The sequence below is a fragment of the Primulina tabacum genome, chromosome 5 (genome assembly GCF_025594145.1).
Source record: "Primulina tabacum isolate GXHZ01 chromosome 5, ASM2559414v2, whole genome shotgun sequence".
In the NCBI taxonomy this organism is placed as follows: Eukaryota; Viridiplantae; Streptophyta; class Magnoliopsida; order Lamiales; family Gesneriaceae; genus Primulina; species Primulina tabacum.
Window position 1 is genome coordinate 20,520,924 of NC_134554.1, and position 17,747 is coordinate 20,538,670.

At 34.2% G+C, this 17,747-nt stretch overlaps 2 protein-coding genes across 2 annotated transcripts; both read left to right on the top strand.

Annotated features, from left to right (window-relative positions):
* Positions 1 to 8,307: 8,307 nt before the first annotated feature.
* Positions 8,308 to 9,884, top strand: LOC142547265 (UDP-glucuronate 4-epimerase 6-like). Its single transcript, XM_075655458.1, has one exon. It carries the CDS (start codon positions 8,427 to 8,429, stop codon positions 9,798 to 9,800), a length of 1,374 nt encoding a protein of 457 aa, XP_075511573.1. The 5' UTR covers positions 8,308 to 8,426; the 3' UTR covers positions 9,801 to 9,884.
* Positions 9,885 to 12,744: 2,860 nt separating this feature from the next.
* On the top strand, positions 12,745 to 17,321 carry LOC142544246 (uncharacterized). Its single transcript, XM_075651306.1, has 6 exons — positions 12,745 to 12,766; positions 13,059 to 13,307; positions 13,747 to 15,156; positions 15,271 to 16,095; positions 16,178 to 16,261; positions 16,891 to 17,321. Exons 1-6 carry the CDS (start codon positions 12,745 to 12,747, stop codon positions 17,319 to 17,321), a joined length of 3,021 nt encoding a protein of 1,006 aa, XP_075507421.1.
* The last annotated feature ends 426 nt before the right edge of the window (positions 17,322 to 17,747 follow it).

A 17,747-nucleotide genomic window follows, 5' to 3' on the forward strand; every position in this document is an offset into this window, starting at 1 on the left:
ATCCTAGATATCAAGATTTGTCAGAAATATTAGACTTTAACAAATATATAGCCAAATAAATAAAATAAAATAAAACATTACTATATTTTTAGAAATTATTTGTATATGAATTATTTTCCCCAAAAAAATCCAAATATATCATTAATTTTTCTTTATCTCACCCTGATATGAGTTACACGCCATCTTCTTTGAGGAGTGAATAAATAATCTAAACAGCTTCGTAAATTAACTTAGTTAGGTTAGCAATGCTGAATTATAATTCTTGTTAGTTGGGTATCAATAAGCTAGCAGTTAGATATTGCATGGAAATAGGCTCACTGAACCGTTTGAACAACAAAATAATATGGCTGAATTAACAGTCATGCTATCAAACTATACGTAAATAAAAGTAATTCAAATAGCAAGTGCACATTAAATTTTTATGGATGTTCAGAGACTTTAATAACTCTAACATCACTCATTCATCTATTTAGGAAAGATTTCATTAAAATACTTCGACAATTACAAGTCTTTGCAGCAACTACATCTGATAAGTGAAACTCTTAGGTATCTCACAACTTAAACAAAATGACCAGTAAGACTCTTATTGGTAATTACAAATATTTCTCAAGGAAATATACTAGCACAAAATGATTCTCTAAGATCATATATGTTGGAACATTTCATGTTCGCAATCTTGCTTTTTTTATGTTAACAAAACTTATTATTTTTTTACTGATAAATTTACCTAAGTGCGCATATCTTAGATCAGTTACGAGCTATCGAAAATCGTAAACTGAAGACGTCCTACTGATCGCACAAACTGAACCAGTCAAACTGAAATGTAAACAAACAGTTCAACTGCTTGTCCAGCTGATAGGTGGTTCAGCATGAGATCTTCAGAAGCCCGGTCAGCTGATGAAGAGTTCAACTGATGAAGAGCCCAGATGACCAGTTCAACTGAAAGAGTAAAATCAGTTTAACTGACGAGTCAAGTGATTTCACCAACCCAACTGAAGATCATTTTAATTTACCAGTTCAGAGCATCAGTTAGAAACCAATCAGTTGCGGATCAAAACAAGCTTATTCAAATGGATTCCAGCTGTACACAAAGGTACAAAATCAATTGTCCAGTCAAAGGACAATAATGAATGTTGCATCATAGCTTAAAGACAAAGCGTTCCAGAAAGTACAAGACAAATTTCGAGGAACGGATTCAAAATGCAACATATACAATAATTGAATCTCGATGTACGATCAAATTTCACGCCTATAAATAGAAGACGAAGTTCAGTGAAGAATGAGAGAGTCTCTGAAAGACACAAGATAAGAGAAAAAATAAAAGGCAGGCATATTGCATACTAGCTTACAAGAAGCAATCAGCCCAGTTGTGAGGGAACACTTCAACGTGTTATCAGCTTAGATTAGAAACCAAAATCCCTCAATGTGTAAGAACACTTTCGTGTTATATCGATTGTTCAGTTCTCACACGTGCACACACTATCACTCACATATATTAGAGAGTAGAGCTTAAGAGTTCAGTTGAGTGAGTCTTGTACAAACATATTAAACTTTTGTATGTAGTCTTTGACACACAGACGTTAAACAAGTGTTGGATGGAAGGTGCTGCCTTCAGTCTAGACTAGGAGTTCAGTTAGGCAGTGGGTAAGTCCTAAATTGGGTGGGTTTGTACAAGGTGTTGTATAAATCAAAGTCTTCTAGTGAATCCTATCCGAGGTGGTAGAGGGGTGACGTATGAGCAGTTGAAGTCTCCAAATATTCATAAACATATCTTGTGTTATTAACTGTTTAACTTTTCTTTAAAACTGTTTTGATCAGTTCAGCTGATATCAGTTCAGTTCTCACCATAACTGAACTGATATAAGTTAGAATTGATCCCCTGTATTTCAGTTATTCAGTTGCACAAGATTTAAAATATATTAGTCTTTCTTAACAAAAGATTATTTCGGGTATTTTCCGCTTAGTTTATAACCAAATTCGATTTAATTCATCGTTGCTTACATTCTTAGAACACGAGCTATTGCAGCTCATTGAGAATATTGTGTTTGAAGAACCTCAAGGTGCCCAGCACATGATCAATCAAGATAGATTAACAGAAGAAGGTGCTAAAAAATGCTTGATCAGTTAGACTATCAAGAACTTGGTATTAAGAATAATACTCGTGATTCAGAAATTGTAGAAATCATTTGGGAGTATAGTCAATTGATCTATTTATAGACTTTGATTCCAAAGATAGACTTTTTTGATCTGATAGTCATTTCCTAATATAGATGTTGTTGTGTCGTTCCATCTCATGTCATCATCTTTTCTGACAAATAGTATAATTTTTGTAGTACACATAGACTCTAAATTCTAAGTGATCCAAAAAACTATTATAAAGATTTTATTTGATGTCAGCAGATCTCTGATACTTACAATAGAATGGTCTAGAAATTTTCAGAGAATGTTTGTTGAAATTCTTGACTGATTTAGTTAGATGGATTGATCAGTGATCCTTGAATCAGTGGCCTTAATCAATTATCCTCAAATAATTGCACTTAAAATCAGTTGGGATAGAAAATCAGTTATGCTCAGGAAATCAGTTACGCGTGAATGTTCAGTTTCCTTTAAGAATTTTGTTAGGCTAGGATCTTTAAAATGTTTCTTTAATTGAGTAGCCTTATTAATTCATCGAGATTTAATAATCTAACAATATCTTCTTTTTTTGTGATTGAGAAAACATGTGTATATAAGAATAACAGAATTTACAAATGTATCTGTAAGACTGAAGTAAACACAAAATGAATATGCTGAATTGATAAACTGAAAAAAAATGATATTGAAACTGATCTAAGCACTATTTCTTGTGATGTTCTTTGTAACTGCTCGAGCTCTTGCTAGAATCGATTGGCATGCCTGAGGATTCTGAGTGCTTCTTTGGATCATATGGTCTTTCATCTGAGCAGAGTGACTGCTGGATTTAGTTTTCTTCTGACTCACACCCACTTTTCCCTTTTTGTCAACACCACCTGGGGCATTAAAAAGATTCAATACAGCAGTCAGTTGGGTAGATACACCATCAATCTTTAAAGAGAGATGAACATTGAAATCATCTATCATAGTTGACAACTAAAAATTATCGCTCTGTGTTTGTCCATCAATAGTGGTTGCAAACGCATCATGGGCTTTCTTGAGATGTTCCAATTTCATAAATATTTTCAGCACGTACTCAGAAAGTGTGGATACTTTCTGAGCATGTTATCTTTGAAGTTCTCAACAGCATAGGTATTCAGTTAGCCTTGTTGCAATACTGTCAGACTGGAGGTGATAGAATTCATCCTAGCATTGATGTTATCAAGTGTATGATCTTATGGAATGTCTAGCTCAGGAGAATTCATGATCATAGGTATTTCCTTGGAGGAAGTAGATTCCTTGTTCCAATACTAGGATAGAAGTGTAAACCGTTTATTCTCATTGATATTTTCTTGGAAAATATTCGCATATCATCATTTTCACCCGCTAGCATATTAAGTTTTACCCTTTGACTGTCAAGCTCCATTTGCTGCGAGAAACTAGAGTTTCTTGACCTATCAGTTAAGATTTTGTTCTCTAGTTTGACTTCCTCGAATGATTGTAAAAGTCTTTGTACTCATTTACATGGTATGCAATGTCGTGAAAAGTTCTGTTTTTGTAAATTCATTACAATCAAAATCAATACCAGATCATCGTCCGTAGTTTTCAGTTCAGCATCTGTTGTCTCCTGTTCAACATCTGCCATGAGACATGAGATCATCTCATCATAACTTTCACTTGTGAAGATCTCTGAACTAGATCGGTCTAAGTCTGGGTCAGCCGACTTTTTTTCTTTCCACGGTAACAAGTAATTTTTTTCTCACTTTTCCTCGAAAGATATATGTCATCTTTGGATCGTCTCTTTTCAAATGGATTTTTATCATCTTTCTTTGATGTTATAATCTGCAATAAAATGACTTTTCTTTCCACAGTTAAAGCTATCCTTATTGTCATCAGTTTGATCTTTTTTAAGATAATAATTATATATGGGTTGGTTTTTTCTCATAAATTTACCAAACCTTTTAACAAATAAAAACATTGCTTCATTGCTTATCTTTTTATGCTGGAAGCTTTTTCGTTTTTTACCGGAGTTGAAATTGTGGCGGCTAGAGCTTTGGTGCGTTGAGGAGTGGATGGTTCTTTTTCGATCCGTATCCCCAACTCAAACTCGTAGGCTTTTAGATCAGTAAAAAGATCGTAAAATTCGAGTTTGTTGTTAGGCACAATAATTTTCCTGACTTGGTAGAGTGATCGACCACTGGTGCTTGAGCTGTTGTCCAGTTTAAAAGATATGAGTTGCACCATTACCATATTCTATAGCTTTTGTTAAAGTGGTAAATGCTCAGTCCTACAATTGGTATCAAAGACAAGTTCACAGGTTCGATTTTCATTAATTGTAAGGAGTGAAATTATTTGGTAGAGAGATTGTTGGGTTCAATAATTGTCCCTACTTGGTAGAGCGGTCGAACTATGGTGGTTGAGCTGTTGTGCAGTTTAAAAGATTTGAGTAGCATCATTACCACTAGCTATAGCTTTTGATAAATGACAAGCGCTCGGTCCTACATTTGTTGAGGTCCTTGGACATCTTCATGGTCGTTGTCTTTACGTCAATTCTCTAGGCAGTACTCTCATAACATTCAGTGAAATTTCACGTCCAGATTATTCTATACCAAATGATTCAAGTTCAATAACAATACTGCTAAACCATTCATCAAACTCATTGAGAGTCGCGTGGTGTTTCATTTTGGCATTGTCAAACTTCTAGATTGTAATGGTTATCTTGTTTTTTTTATCATTGGCCTCACAGAGTTGGCAGCTTCTTCCAGATCTCTTTTGCAGTTGAACACATCTTAATCTTGCTAAACATTTTCTTGTCAAGAGTTGTATATAAGATATCCTTGGCCATATTATCTATATTGCCTTCTTCTTATCTTCAGTCATCTACTCCGATCTGTGTTTTTCACCATTTTTCTAACTCCATCAGATATTGCAAATGTTGTATTGACTTTTAAAATCTTCATTGGACTGTCAGTGATGACTTAACAAATGTCATCATCTTGAGATACTATGTGTTCATTGGGCTGTTAAGAAATATTCTTGAAAATCTAGCTTCGCTATACCACAGAAAAATGAACGATTGCGAAAATGGTCTGGCTTGGATGGTGATAAAGTATATATTATGCTATTGGCCTTCGTCAAGAAATGGTTAGATAAGAGCGATTAAATAAACGTACGTAACGTAAAGAAGACAAATATTTATGGATGTTCGGAAATAAATATTCATATGTCTCCCCTTATTCTTCTTAACATGAAATTTACTAAAAAAATTTTGATTAATACACCTCTTTATAACAACCCAATTTACTGAAAGTATTCTTATACAAAGTCTTGTATAAAATATCATTAGCCACATTATCTAAATTGACTTTTTTTTATCTTCACCAGTCAATTCCATTCGTGGTTTTTCAACCATATGTGGTGCACCATCTGAAATAACAATAGTTGTGTTTGGCTGTAAAATCTTCATTGATCTGTCTATAATAATGTACCACATATCATCATGTTGTACACCTAAATGAACATACATTCTAATCTTCCAATCGCCAAAATCTTATTGAGATAACATTGTGATCTTTCTGAAAGACGTCATTTTATTTATAGTGTCCAAACACAATAATTAACATTTTCTGATACCACTTGTTAGGATTGAAAAATTGTTTTAGAGGTGGGTAAATAAAAAATCTCAACAAATTTTCAAAATAATTTGGTTTTGTTAACAACACTAAATTGTTATTCATTAGGTATCAATATGCCAGCAGTTGGATACTGCGCGAAAATAAGCTCACTGAATAATTTGAAAAACAAAATGGAAAGGTTGAATTAACAGTTAAGCTATCAAATTGAATGTAAATAAGAGTACTTGAAATAACAAGTTCACATAAAATGTTTATGGATGTATGGAGACATGAATAACTCCAACGTCGCCGCTTCTTCCACTCAAGAAGGATTCAACGAAAAGACTTTGATATTACAAGCAGTTTTCGACAACCAATTTCAGCAGATCTTATCTTTGATCTATTGAAACTCCTAGATATCTCACAATTTAAACAAAATGACTAGTAAAACTGTTACTGTCAATTACAAATATTTCTCAAGCAAATATACTGAAGGTAACGACCCGTGCTAATTATATCTTATTTGGCAATAATTTATATTTATTATTTTAAAACGAGGAATTTAAAATAATTAAGCCAAATAATTAAATTATATGTTTAAAATATGTATTAGAAAATATCGTTTATAGACGATATTAAAATGCATACTTGAAATTTATAGCTTACGAGTGTTGAAATAAATCAAACAAGGTCACTTTTATCATCAATAAATACGATTTTTCCCACTTTTATCGCGACCCTGTCAGTACCGCCGCAACTTCGTCGCCCAAAATCGTCGTCTTCTGCCGATCGAAACTCAAAATTTATTGAGGTGATATGTTCCTTGACGTAAGCTTTGTTTTGATACCAAAATTTTGCAGCGGTCTTCTTCTCCGACGGGTTCGCCGCCTGTTGATGACGAGCTTAATATTTAAGCTCGATTTTCATCATTGTTTTGACAAGTTTGAAGGCTACCTGAGGGTAGAATTTAGTCTTTTGAATTTAATGCAATTTTGGTCCAAATATCACATTAATACTAATTAATTATTTGGTTATTGTTGTTTTTTTATGAATTGTGCGAGTTGGAGGTATAATTCAGCGAACCTTGAACTAATAATGCGATAATTCAATAAAATTACGATAGTTTAATAATTACTAGAATTTATTGCAATAATTTGAGTTAATAAAATAATGACATTCGAATATTCGTATTTTAGGGATTTAAAATACTTAAATATTTAAATTGAAATTTTAGTGAATGTAAATGGTTGTGGAGTTTTTATATGATAATAAGACCATTTAAATTAATATTGAGGTGATTTATCTGAGTTGGAATTTTAGGATTTTCTCGAGGATTGAAATTATTGTTAAATTGGTTGAAGTACGTAGAGATCGATTATTTTTCACGATGTCTGACAGATGCATTTGATGATTTTGTGTATGATTTACTTGATATTTATCGATTTATGTGATATTATATGATGACTCGCATATTATCAGTTGATAATTGATGTGCAAAATAAAATAAAATATTTATTTTGTCCACACACATTTTTATTTTGGTTAGACACATCAATACTACTGAACATATCATATTGAGCATGTATGTTATTGAAATACAATTATATTTCGATTGAGATTCGTTATATATATGATATGATATTTTGTCATGGAGATGTTTGCCTAACTTGATTCGGTCCAGCTCAGGTAGTTGTTGGCTTCAAGGCTGGGCCACATCTCAGGCACGGTCTACTGAGTCGTGGTTACCTTGACTATGGTCCGACTTAGATACAATTATATTTCGGTTGAGATATATATGATATGATATTGTGTCATGTATTTGAAATCCATAGATTTTGATTAATTTTGTTGTTTACAATGAAATAATTTATTAAATTTTAAATTTAAACTTGACTTATTTTTAAATTAATAATACAAAGTAGAATGAATTTCAAATGACATCATAAATGAGAAAATTTTAAATATATTTTTATTAACATGAAATACTATATAAATATGTAAGGGTTAATTTTCCACATATTTCCAAAAAGAAAACTAGCTCATTCCTTAATCTATAATTTAACAAACCCCACATAAAAATGTTTATGAAAATTAAAGAATATACTCCATTGTTTGATCTTAAATGATGTTTGACCAAAATAAATTTATTTTTTACTAAAGTGAAATGATTTTAAAGAGCTTATAAATTTGAAAAAGGTATTTGACAATAAATTAACAAGAGCTTATAAGAAAGATGCTTAAGATTTAGCTGTTTATTAGTTTTCAAGCTGCTTTTTTTAAAAAATCGTCGTCTTTAATTATTCTAGCTAAAATATTTTATCGACAACTTAAAAGATCAAAATAACCCACAATTTTTTATTATATTCGCTAAAATCTAATGATACCGATCGATTCTAAAAGTGTGAAAAAAAAAATATTTATTTGTATTATTATTTTGTAATATTTTTTCAATTTTTATAATTATAATAATAAAATACGACCATGTTGAAATAAGAGTGTATATATATTTTATAAACCGTCTAATAAAAGCTTATTTTAAATAAATATTTGCCCAATCCAACCCCACCCTGTAAAGCTTGTTCCTTTATAATCCATTCATCCAACACCCACCTTTTCTCCTTAGGGTCCTCGAAAAATAAATTTTCCCGATACAAACCCTCAAAAAACAACTCCGCCAACTTCACACTGCAAATCAAGAAAATGCAGTACCATACGATGATCGGAGGCTCCTCATCTCCGCCGGATACCAGCAAGACCACCAAGCTCGAGCGCTACAACAGCTACATCCGCCGTGTAAACAGCACCAAACTCCTTCAAGCTTCCTCCAAGCTCCTCTTCCGTGTGACTCTCTTCGTTGCCTTGGTCTTGATCTTCTTCTTCACGCTCAACTACCCGCCACTTTCCGGCGACAACCACCACATTCACGCCACCAACAACTTCTTGTCTTCCGCCTTCTACGGAAGCGGCGCCGCTTGGGAGAAACAGGTCCGCCACTCCTCCACTCCCAGACGGCCTAACGGGTTCTCCGTATTGGTCACCGGAGCCGCCGGGTTTGTCGGGTCGCATTGCTCGTTAGCTCTTAAAAAACGCGGGGACGGTGTGCTGGGGATTGATAATTTCAACTCGTACTACGATCCGTCACTGAAACGGGCCCGGCAGAAGCTGCTTAAAAAGCACGAAATCTTCACCGTCGAAGGGGACATTAACGACGCTGAATTGCTGAACAAATTGTTCGACATCGTTCCGTTTTCGCACATTCTACACTTGGCAGCTCAGGCCGGTGTACGATACGCTATGCAAAATCCACTCTCCTACGTCAACTCCAATGTCGCCGGATTTGTTAATCTACTGGAGGTCGCTAAAGCCGCCGATCCTCAGCCGGCTATCGTTTGGGCTTCATCGAGCTCCGTTTACGGGTTGAATTCGGAGGTTCCTTTCTCTGAAACTGATCGAACGGATCAACCGGCTAGCTTATACGCCGCCACGAAAAAGGCCGGCGAAGAAATCGCCCACACTTACAACCATATATACGGGCTATCCATAACCGGGCTGAGGTTTTTCACCGTCTATGGGCCGTGGGGCAGGCCCGACATGGCGTACTTCTTCTTCACGAAGGACATCCTCCAGAGCAAGTCGATCAATGTCTACGTGACCCAGGAAGACAAGGAGGTGGCGCGTGACTTCACGTACATAGACGACATCGTGAAGGGCTGTGTCGGTGCTCTCGACACGGCGGAGAAGAGCACCGGAAGCGGCGGAAAGAAGCGAGGGACGGCGCAGCTGAGGGTGTACAACCTGGGGAACACCTCCCCGGTGACGGTGGGGAAACTGGTCGGGATTCTGGAGAGTTTGCTGAGTGTGAAGGCGAAGAAGCACGCGATCAAAATGCCTCGAAACGGAGACGTTCCGTTCACGCATGCTAACGTGAGCTTGGCGTACAGTGACTTCGGGTACAAGCCGACCACCGACTTAGCCACCGGATTGAGGAAGTTCGTGAAGTGGTACGTTAGTTATTATGGGATCGAATCGAGGGTAAAAAAGGAAATTGACGCCTCAACCAATGAGGAAGCATAAGTCTCCATCATCACATGGGAAGCTAGACCATGCTTAAATTTTTATTTTACTTTCCATATATTAATTTTTTTTAATGTTTCTGTCTATTTGGACCAATTAATGTCATTAATTATTGTAATAATATATCATAGGTAATAGATTTTTACAGGAAAAGAAACAAAAATAAGAAGAAAACGAAAGGAAAGTGTAAATCAGTGAATTTGGAATTGTATTATATATTATGTGCTTTTAATTGAATGATGAAATAAGGTTAAATTCTATAATTTTTGGTTGTATCAATATTTTCTATTACACAAATATATTTGATGTGGATTGATTTAAAATGAAGTAACATGAAATGTAGGACAAAGTGGAGAATATAATTTATTCTTTTGTAGTTTAAAACGATGTACAAACAAATGGAAGCAGGTGTTTCATTCCATCTATTCTGATGTGGGACATAAATACTTGAGTAAGTATTTTGTGAGACAGTATCACGAATCTTTGTGGGGTGTATTCATTTCAGAGTTTTGATGACTTTTAATGACTTTTTCAAATGATAGACTTTTATGGATTTGATAGATTTTTATTAACTTTTACAGAATCTCACAGATTTATAAACAGATTTATGTGGATTTATGTAGACTTTTTTGCAAGATTTTTATAGACTTTTGTGGACTTTTTTTTATAGAATTTTATAAATTTTGTACTTAATTATAACATATTATTTTTTTATTAATTTCTTTTAACCAATAATTAATTGACATATATATAACATATTCAGTTTGAAATTATTTTCAATATTTATTTTAATAAATAATTTTACTTATTTAAAAGTTAAATCATGTAATCTTTACATGTGTATATATGGATTTGTATGCATGTTTGTAAATTTTTTAAAATACATCAATTGATTAACTTGTAACCTTGTTTTTAAATTGATAATATACATGTTAAAAGAATATTATTTAGTATTGTGTGAATATAATTTTGTATAAAAAAAATATCATAACTTACATATTAATTGAAAATGCTAAAATGAATTTAAAAATCATGGTTGTTACGAGACTATTCAATTATTAACAATTAAGCAATATTTTTTTGGATCATCTTTTATTATTATTGAATATTATATTTATTTGTATAAATCATAAATTAAAAATCACAAAATCAATTCTAGAATTCAAAATTTCCTGTGATATTAAAATAAATAATTATTAAATAAATAATCAGCCAAAAAATGAAAAATTTGAAAATGAAAGATGAAAATTTATATAAAGATACATTTCGAAAATTTGAGAGAGAGATAGAAATAGATGAGAGGAGAGAAAATAATAAGAGAGGTGATGTGAAGCGACAGAGAGAAAAATAAATAGCTTGTGTATGAGTTAGAAGTTTTAAAAATCCATCCAATTCTTTGGGTTGAACCAAATACAATTTTTTACAATTTATAGTTGTACCTTAGGCTTTAATGTTTGTATGTTAATGAATTTCATGAAGTTATTAAAAGTCTATGAAAAATTTGAATACCTATAGAATTTTATAGAGTTTTTAAAAGTCAATGTTGAATACCACTTGACTTTTTAAAACTCTATGAAATTCTATTTTGAATACCACTAGACTTTTATAGAGTATGTAAAAGTCTTAATTGAATACATCTAGACTTTTAAAATCTACAAAAGTAATTAAAAGTCAATAAATCTCCTATATTGAATACACCCCCCTTTATCTATGCGATGGATCAATCCTACCGATATTCACAATAAAAAGCAATATTTTTAGCATAAAAAGTAATATTTTTTTTATGGATGACCCAGATAAGAGATTTGTTTAATAAAATATGACCCGTGAGATCGTCTCACAAAAATTTTTGCCTAAATATTTTATTTTTTTTAAAATAAAATATCTAAGCAATTAAAAGCTTATTTTTTGGGCTACAATTTCAAATTGCCTTTAAAAAGAAGAGTAGGTCTCTTGTGAGACGGTCTCACAAATCTTTATCTGTGAGACGGGTCAATCCTACCGATATTCACAATAAAAAGTAATACTTTTAGCATAAAAAGCAATACTTTTTCCTGGATGACCCAAATAAGAGATCTGTATCACAAAATACGACCCGTGAGACCGTCTCACACAAGTTTTTGTCTAAAAAGAATATTGTGAAAAGTTCAAGATACAAAACTGTAACAAAAAAGATATAAAAGTCTAAAACGAATATTGTGAAAAGTTCAAGATACAAAACTGTAACAAAAAAGATATAAAAGTTATTAACCTCTTTTTTTTAATTTATTTTTTTATTAAGAAAGACGAGATCTTAGTTTACCTTTTTTATGATGTCTTCCATGATAGAACATTAATAACATGGAGAAAGACTTTTAACAATATTGTTTGGTGTTAAAGAAGAAGTATCTGCATACATATTCTATCCACCATTGGATGAAGAATAAATTGAACTAAAAATAATTATACAGTCCATATATTTTAATTTATTATTCATATATTATATATATTTATCAATTAATCTTATTGTTTGATTAATTAAATTTCGGTGATTTAACAAAAAATATTGACTTAATATGAACATTTAATAAGAGACTAGACGAATGACACTTACAATGACTAAATATCAGAAAGAAGCCAACTAATTTACAATGAGCAGCGAATGATATTTCAAATTGAACAAGTCAAGCTATAAATTGTTTGTAATATCTAAAGTCTTTTATTATAATCTTTTATGAAATGAAAGAAAGATATACGTATGTATATTTAATTATCCGAAATTCCATAAAAAAATTGTTTTGTGCATATTACTTAAGTTTTGTTAACCTAATTGTTCTTCGAGCATTACCGATTTTTGTTCAAACTAATTCAATGAACCTATTTTCGACCAAGTTTCCTTCTTGTTGGTAGGGTTCACGACTTTCCCCACGAGTTTGGGATCCTACGGAGAAAACCCGAAACGGGGATGGGGATCCCCTATTTTTCGGGTTTGGGTTCGGGGATTTTTTTAAATCCCCGATGTAGTTTGAAGGGAAATATTATTTCGGAATTAAATTGATATAAGTCCTTGGATTTTAAATTATTTCCCTAACAATATCTTTTCCTTATTGATTTATTTGAGTATAATATTTTATGTGATTTTGCCTTTCTTAGATAATGATATAATCATTCAAAAGTAGTCTAGATATGATATTTATTGGAATGAGTTAAAGAGATATGATATAAATGTTTAAATAGAGTTTACTTCTAATAAAACTCTTACTTTCCTTATGATAATAGGTTTCCTTATGGAGATAGGATTCTTCATCTATAAACAAGAGGTCGAGCATATGGGAAAAGGCGACTTCAATATTAAACATACACATATACTTGAAGTGGAGATTTTCAGAGCAATAAAATTCGCGAAGCCGACGCTGGTTGAAATGGTGGTGATCACGCGTTACCGTGAATGTTGGGAACATCTCCAGACAACATCTGGGGAGAAGTTGGCCGAAGATTGCTTCTCTTGGATCTACTGTTTGGCAACACGTCTTTTGCTTTCTTATTTTAGTTTTATTCTGATTGTTTGTTTTTAGAAAGAATTTGTTTTCTCAACTTGTTGAGGAAATTGATTTATGTTATAATCACTAGTGTTAGGTTTTTGTGAACGATGGATTTTTCTAGTGATTAATTTTTGCCATAAGACACCGCACAAGTATTTATACTTGTGCAAATTTAATCTAGTCCATCTATTTATTTAAAGTGAATTTGTGTTACAAAATATAATGTTCCGCTGCATGTTGTCCCAGATGTTGTAACATCTGGAGCAACACCTAATTCTGATAAAACACAAATTTTCTATTTTACATCGTATATTGATACTTTTATTATTTTGAGCATCTGTCGGACAAAATAATCCTTACAAGTGGTATCAGAGCCTACTCTTGATATACTAAGTGCTGACTCTGATTTTTGTTTTGTTTGACAGAAAAAATAAATCAAATGGACACATCACTTGCAAGCGCAGCACTTCGACCACCAGTCCTAGATGGTACCAATTACAGCCTATGGAAGGTCAAAATCAGATACTACATAAAATCCATAGATGAACGGGCATGGCAGCGCGTCATCAATGGATGGACTTCACCAAGGATGACAGACCGAGATGGTGACAGCTTGCCAAAACCTGAAACTGAATGGACTATTGATGAAGTGAAAAGTTCGAACTACAATTCAAAGGCTTTGAATGCTATCTTTACGTCTGTTGACGTGAATATGTTCAGTTTGATCACAAACTGTACTTCTGCTAAAAGTGCATGGGATATCCTCCAAAGACACTGTGAAGGTTCTGAAAGTGTGCGACGAACCAGATTGAGGATGCTCACTTCCAAATTCGAGATGATGAGGATGGAAGAATCTGAAAATATACTAGACTATGATCGTCGCCTACGGAAAATTGCTAATGAGGCGTTCAGCCTTGGAGACCCTATCTCCAATGAACGTTTGGTTAGCAAGGTTCTTCGCTCCCTGCCCAAAAGATTCAACATAAAAATCTGCGCAATAGATGAGGCTAAGGACACTTCTCAAATGCCTTTGGAAAATTTTATTAGTTCACTTCGTACCTTCGAAATGAACATTGACATGCAAAAGAAGGACAAGGGGAAGACAATTGCATTACAAGCCTCGAATGACTCATACAATGAACTCCTTCAAATTTCCAAAGAATTCAATGATTCTGATCTCTGCGAAGACTCTATCTCCTTTATCACAAAGAAATTCAGTGACTACTTGAAAAGAATCCGAGACAAGAAGAAGGATGCAAAACCATCGAAATCTCCAAGTCTTCCACTCCTTGAAAGGCTACAAAGGCTTCCTGCCAAGCAACAATTTCAACCAAGAAATGATGGCAAGGGACAATCTAATGCAAGGAAGTATGAGTCGGTGCAGTGTAGAGAGTGCCAAGGTTTCGGTCACTATGCCAATGAATGTGCCAACAGATTACGCAAGAACAAAGGCTACAATGTTTCCTTAAGCGATGAAGAATCTGATGAGGAGGAGAAATACAATGATGAAGATAACCATACCTCCTTGAATGCACTGTTGACAGAAAGACACTGCCTGCAGGTGAATCCTTTAGGTGTTGCCACACCTGGCCGCAAAATCTGCGAAAAATCAATCTGTCTGAAATCTACAGATTCTGGAAATTCAAGTGTAGATGATGAATTAGAAGATGATGAAGAAATCACTCTTGAGAGTGTGCAAAAACTTTATGAAGAGCTATTTGAAGATTGGACCAAAAGAAACAAGCTAAACTCAAGTCTTATGAAGGAGAACATTGATCTAAAAGCTGTACTTGCCAAGCTTGAGGTAATATTGAGTAAAAAGGATTTGGAACTTGGTAAGACCAAAGAAGAACTTCAAAAGGCAATTGAAACCTTGTCCAAGTTTAATTCAAGCACATCCAAGCTTGATTCCATACTTTTGATGGGAAGAGATGACAAAAAAAGCTTAGGTTTCAAAGACAGCGTGTTTGAGATTGGTGAATCTTCAAAATCTACGGTATTTGTGAAAGAAAAAACTGAAACAAGTACACCATCACAAACTACATCTTCAACCAAAAGCTCTCCACCGAAAAGACAACTTGCTGCACCTATTCCTAGGAAAAGAAAACGAAGGTACGTATGCCATTACTGCTTTAAGCCTGGTCATATCAGGCCCTACTGTTTTAAACTCAAGGATGATCGCATGAATCAAAATTCAAGTCGGATGTTGCCCAACACTTCCCGCAACACCTCCCACCATCGACCTACAATAAGACAAATTTGGATACCAAATGTAAAAACTCAATGTAATGTTGTCTATACTTTGTTGAAAACTAACACAGCAGGTCATTGGTACTTTGATAGTGGAAGCTCACGCCACATGACGGGATCACGAGAATATCTCACCGATTATGTTGAGCAAAAATGTGGTAGAGTGACATATGGAGGGGGAGCTAAAGGAAAAATTGTTGGAAAGGGTACTTTGAATGTTGAAGGACTGTCAAAGCTCCACAATGTGATTCATGTTGAAGGATTAAATTCAAATCTTATAAGCATTAGCCAATTGTGTGATGATGATTTGCTTGTTAAGTTTGATAAACATAATTGTGAAGTTTTTGATGAAGCTAACATGTGCATTATGACAGGTACAAGGTCATCAGACAATTGCTACCAAATAGGTGAAGAACTTTCATGCAAACATGTGCAAAGCACCGAACTTAACCTTTGGCATCAAAAACTTGGCCATGCAAACTTCAAAACCTTAAAGAACCTGATTAAGTACGATGCAGTGAGAGGTATGCCTAATCTCTCGTCTGGTGTACCATATGTGTGCGGAGATTGTCAAAAAGGATAAACAGACTCGCGTGTCGCATCCAGTGTTGCCTACATCTGAGACAACACGCTGTCTGGAGTTACTTCACATGGACCTTATGGGTCCTATGGAAGTGGAAAGCCTCGGAGGTAAGAAATATTCTTTTGTTTGTGTTGATGATTTCTCACGTTTTTCATGGGTCAGCTTTATTAGAGAGAAATCAGATACTTTCGATGTATTAAAAAATTTGATTACAAGAATCACCAACTTCCATGCCCTGATGGTAAGAAGGATCAAACTGATCACGGTAAAGAATTTCAAAACGTTTCTTTCTCATCCTTCTGTGACAAGAAATGTATCTCACACGAATTTTCAGCACCAAAAACTCCACAACAAAATGGCATTGCCGAACGCAAGAACAGGACTTTGCAAGAAATGACATGAGTAATGCTAGCTTCAAAAAACATAGCAAAGCGTTTTTGGGCGGAGGCACTTAACACGGCGTGTCACATTTCAAACAGGGTGTATTTAAGAAGTGGATCAACCATGACTTCTTATGAAATTATCATGGGAAAGAAGCCCAACCTTAAATATTTTCATGTTTTTGGCTGTGTGTGTTACACTTTGAATGACAGGGATCAACTTGCTAAGTTCGATTCAAAAAGTGATAAGTGTTTGTTCTTAGGATATGCCACTAATAGTCGTGCTTATCGAATGTTTAACTTAAGAACCAGGACTATTATGGAATCTATTAATGTTGTTTTTGATGATTGTGCAGATCTCAAGAAGAAAACTGCTGAAGATGATGTTGAAGACCTTCTGAAAACTCAAACCTCACTGGAAAATACAGATGTGGTCCTAGATGTTGCAACATCTGGTACAACACGTGATACTGAAGACACCGACCCACAAGAAGAGGCTCACAGTGATAATGAGGCAGCAGATGATGGACCGTGTATTCCAAGCAAAATCCAAAAGAACCATCCATCATCTCAAATCATTGGAGGAATACGTGAAGACGTTCAAACCAGAAAGAAAGAGAAAGTCGATTATAGAAGAATGGTTGGACTAGTGTGCATGAGTACCATGTACTCACAGGTAAGATTTTCGTGCTTTGTATCACAATTTGAACCAAAAAATGTCGACGAAGCTTTAGAAGATGAGTTTTGGATAAATGCTATGCATGATGAACTTGAGGAGTTTGTTTGAAATGATGTTTGGACTTTAATTCCATCCCCTGACCATGGCAATATAATTGGAACAAAGTGGATTTTTAAAAATAAAACTGATGAGTCAGGGAACATCATTCGAAACAAAGCAAGGTTGGTTGCTCAAGGGTACACACAGGTTGAAGGGGTTGACTTTGATGAGACCTTTGCACTCGTTGCCCGCATTGAGTCTATCCGACTTTTGCTAGCTATTGCATGCTTTATGAAAATCAAATTGTTTCAAATGGATGTTAAAAGTGTATTTTTGAATGGGATTTTGTGTGAAGAAGTATATGTTAGACAACCTAAAGGATTTGAAGATCCACATAATCTTGATCATGTATACAAGTTGAAAAATGCTCTCTACGGTTTGAAGCAAGCACCCCGTGCTTGGTATGGCAGACTGACTGAATACCTACTCGAAATT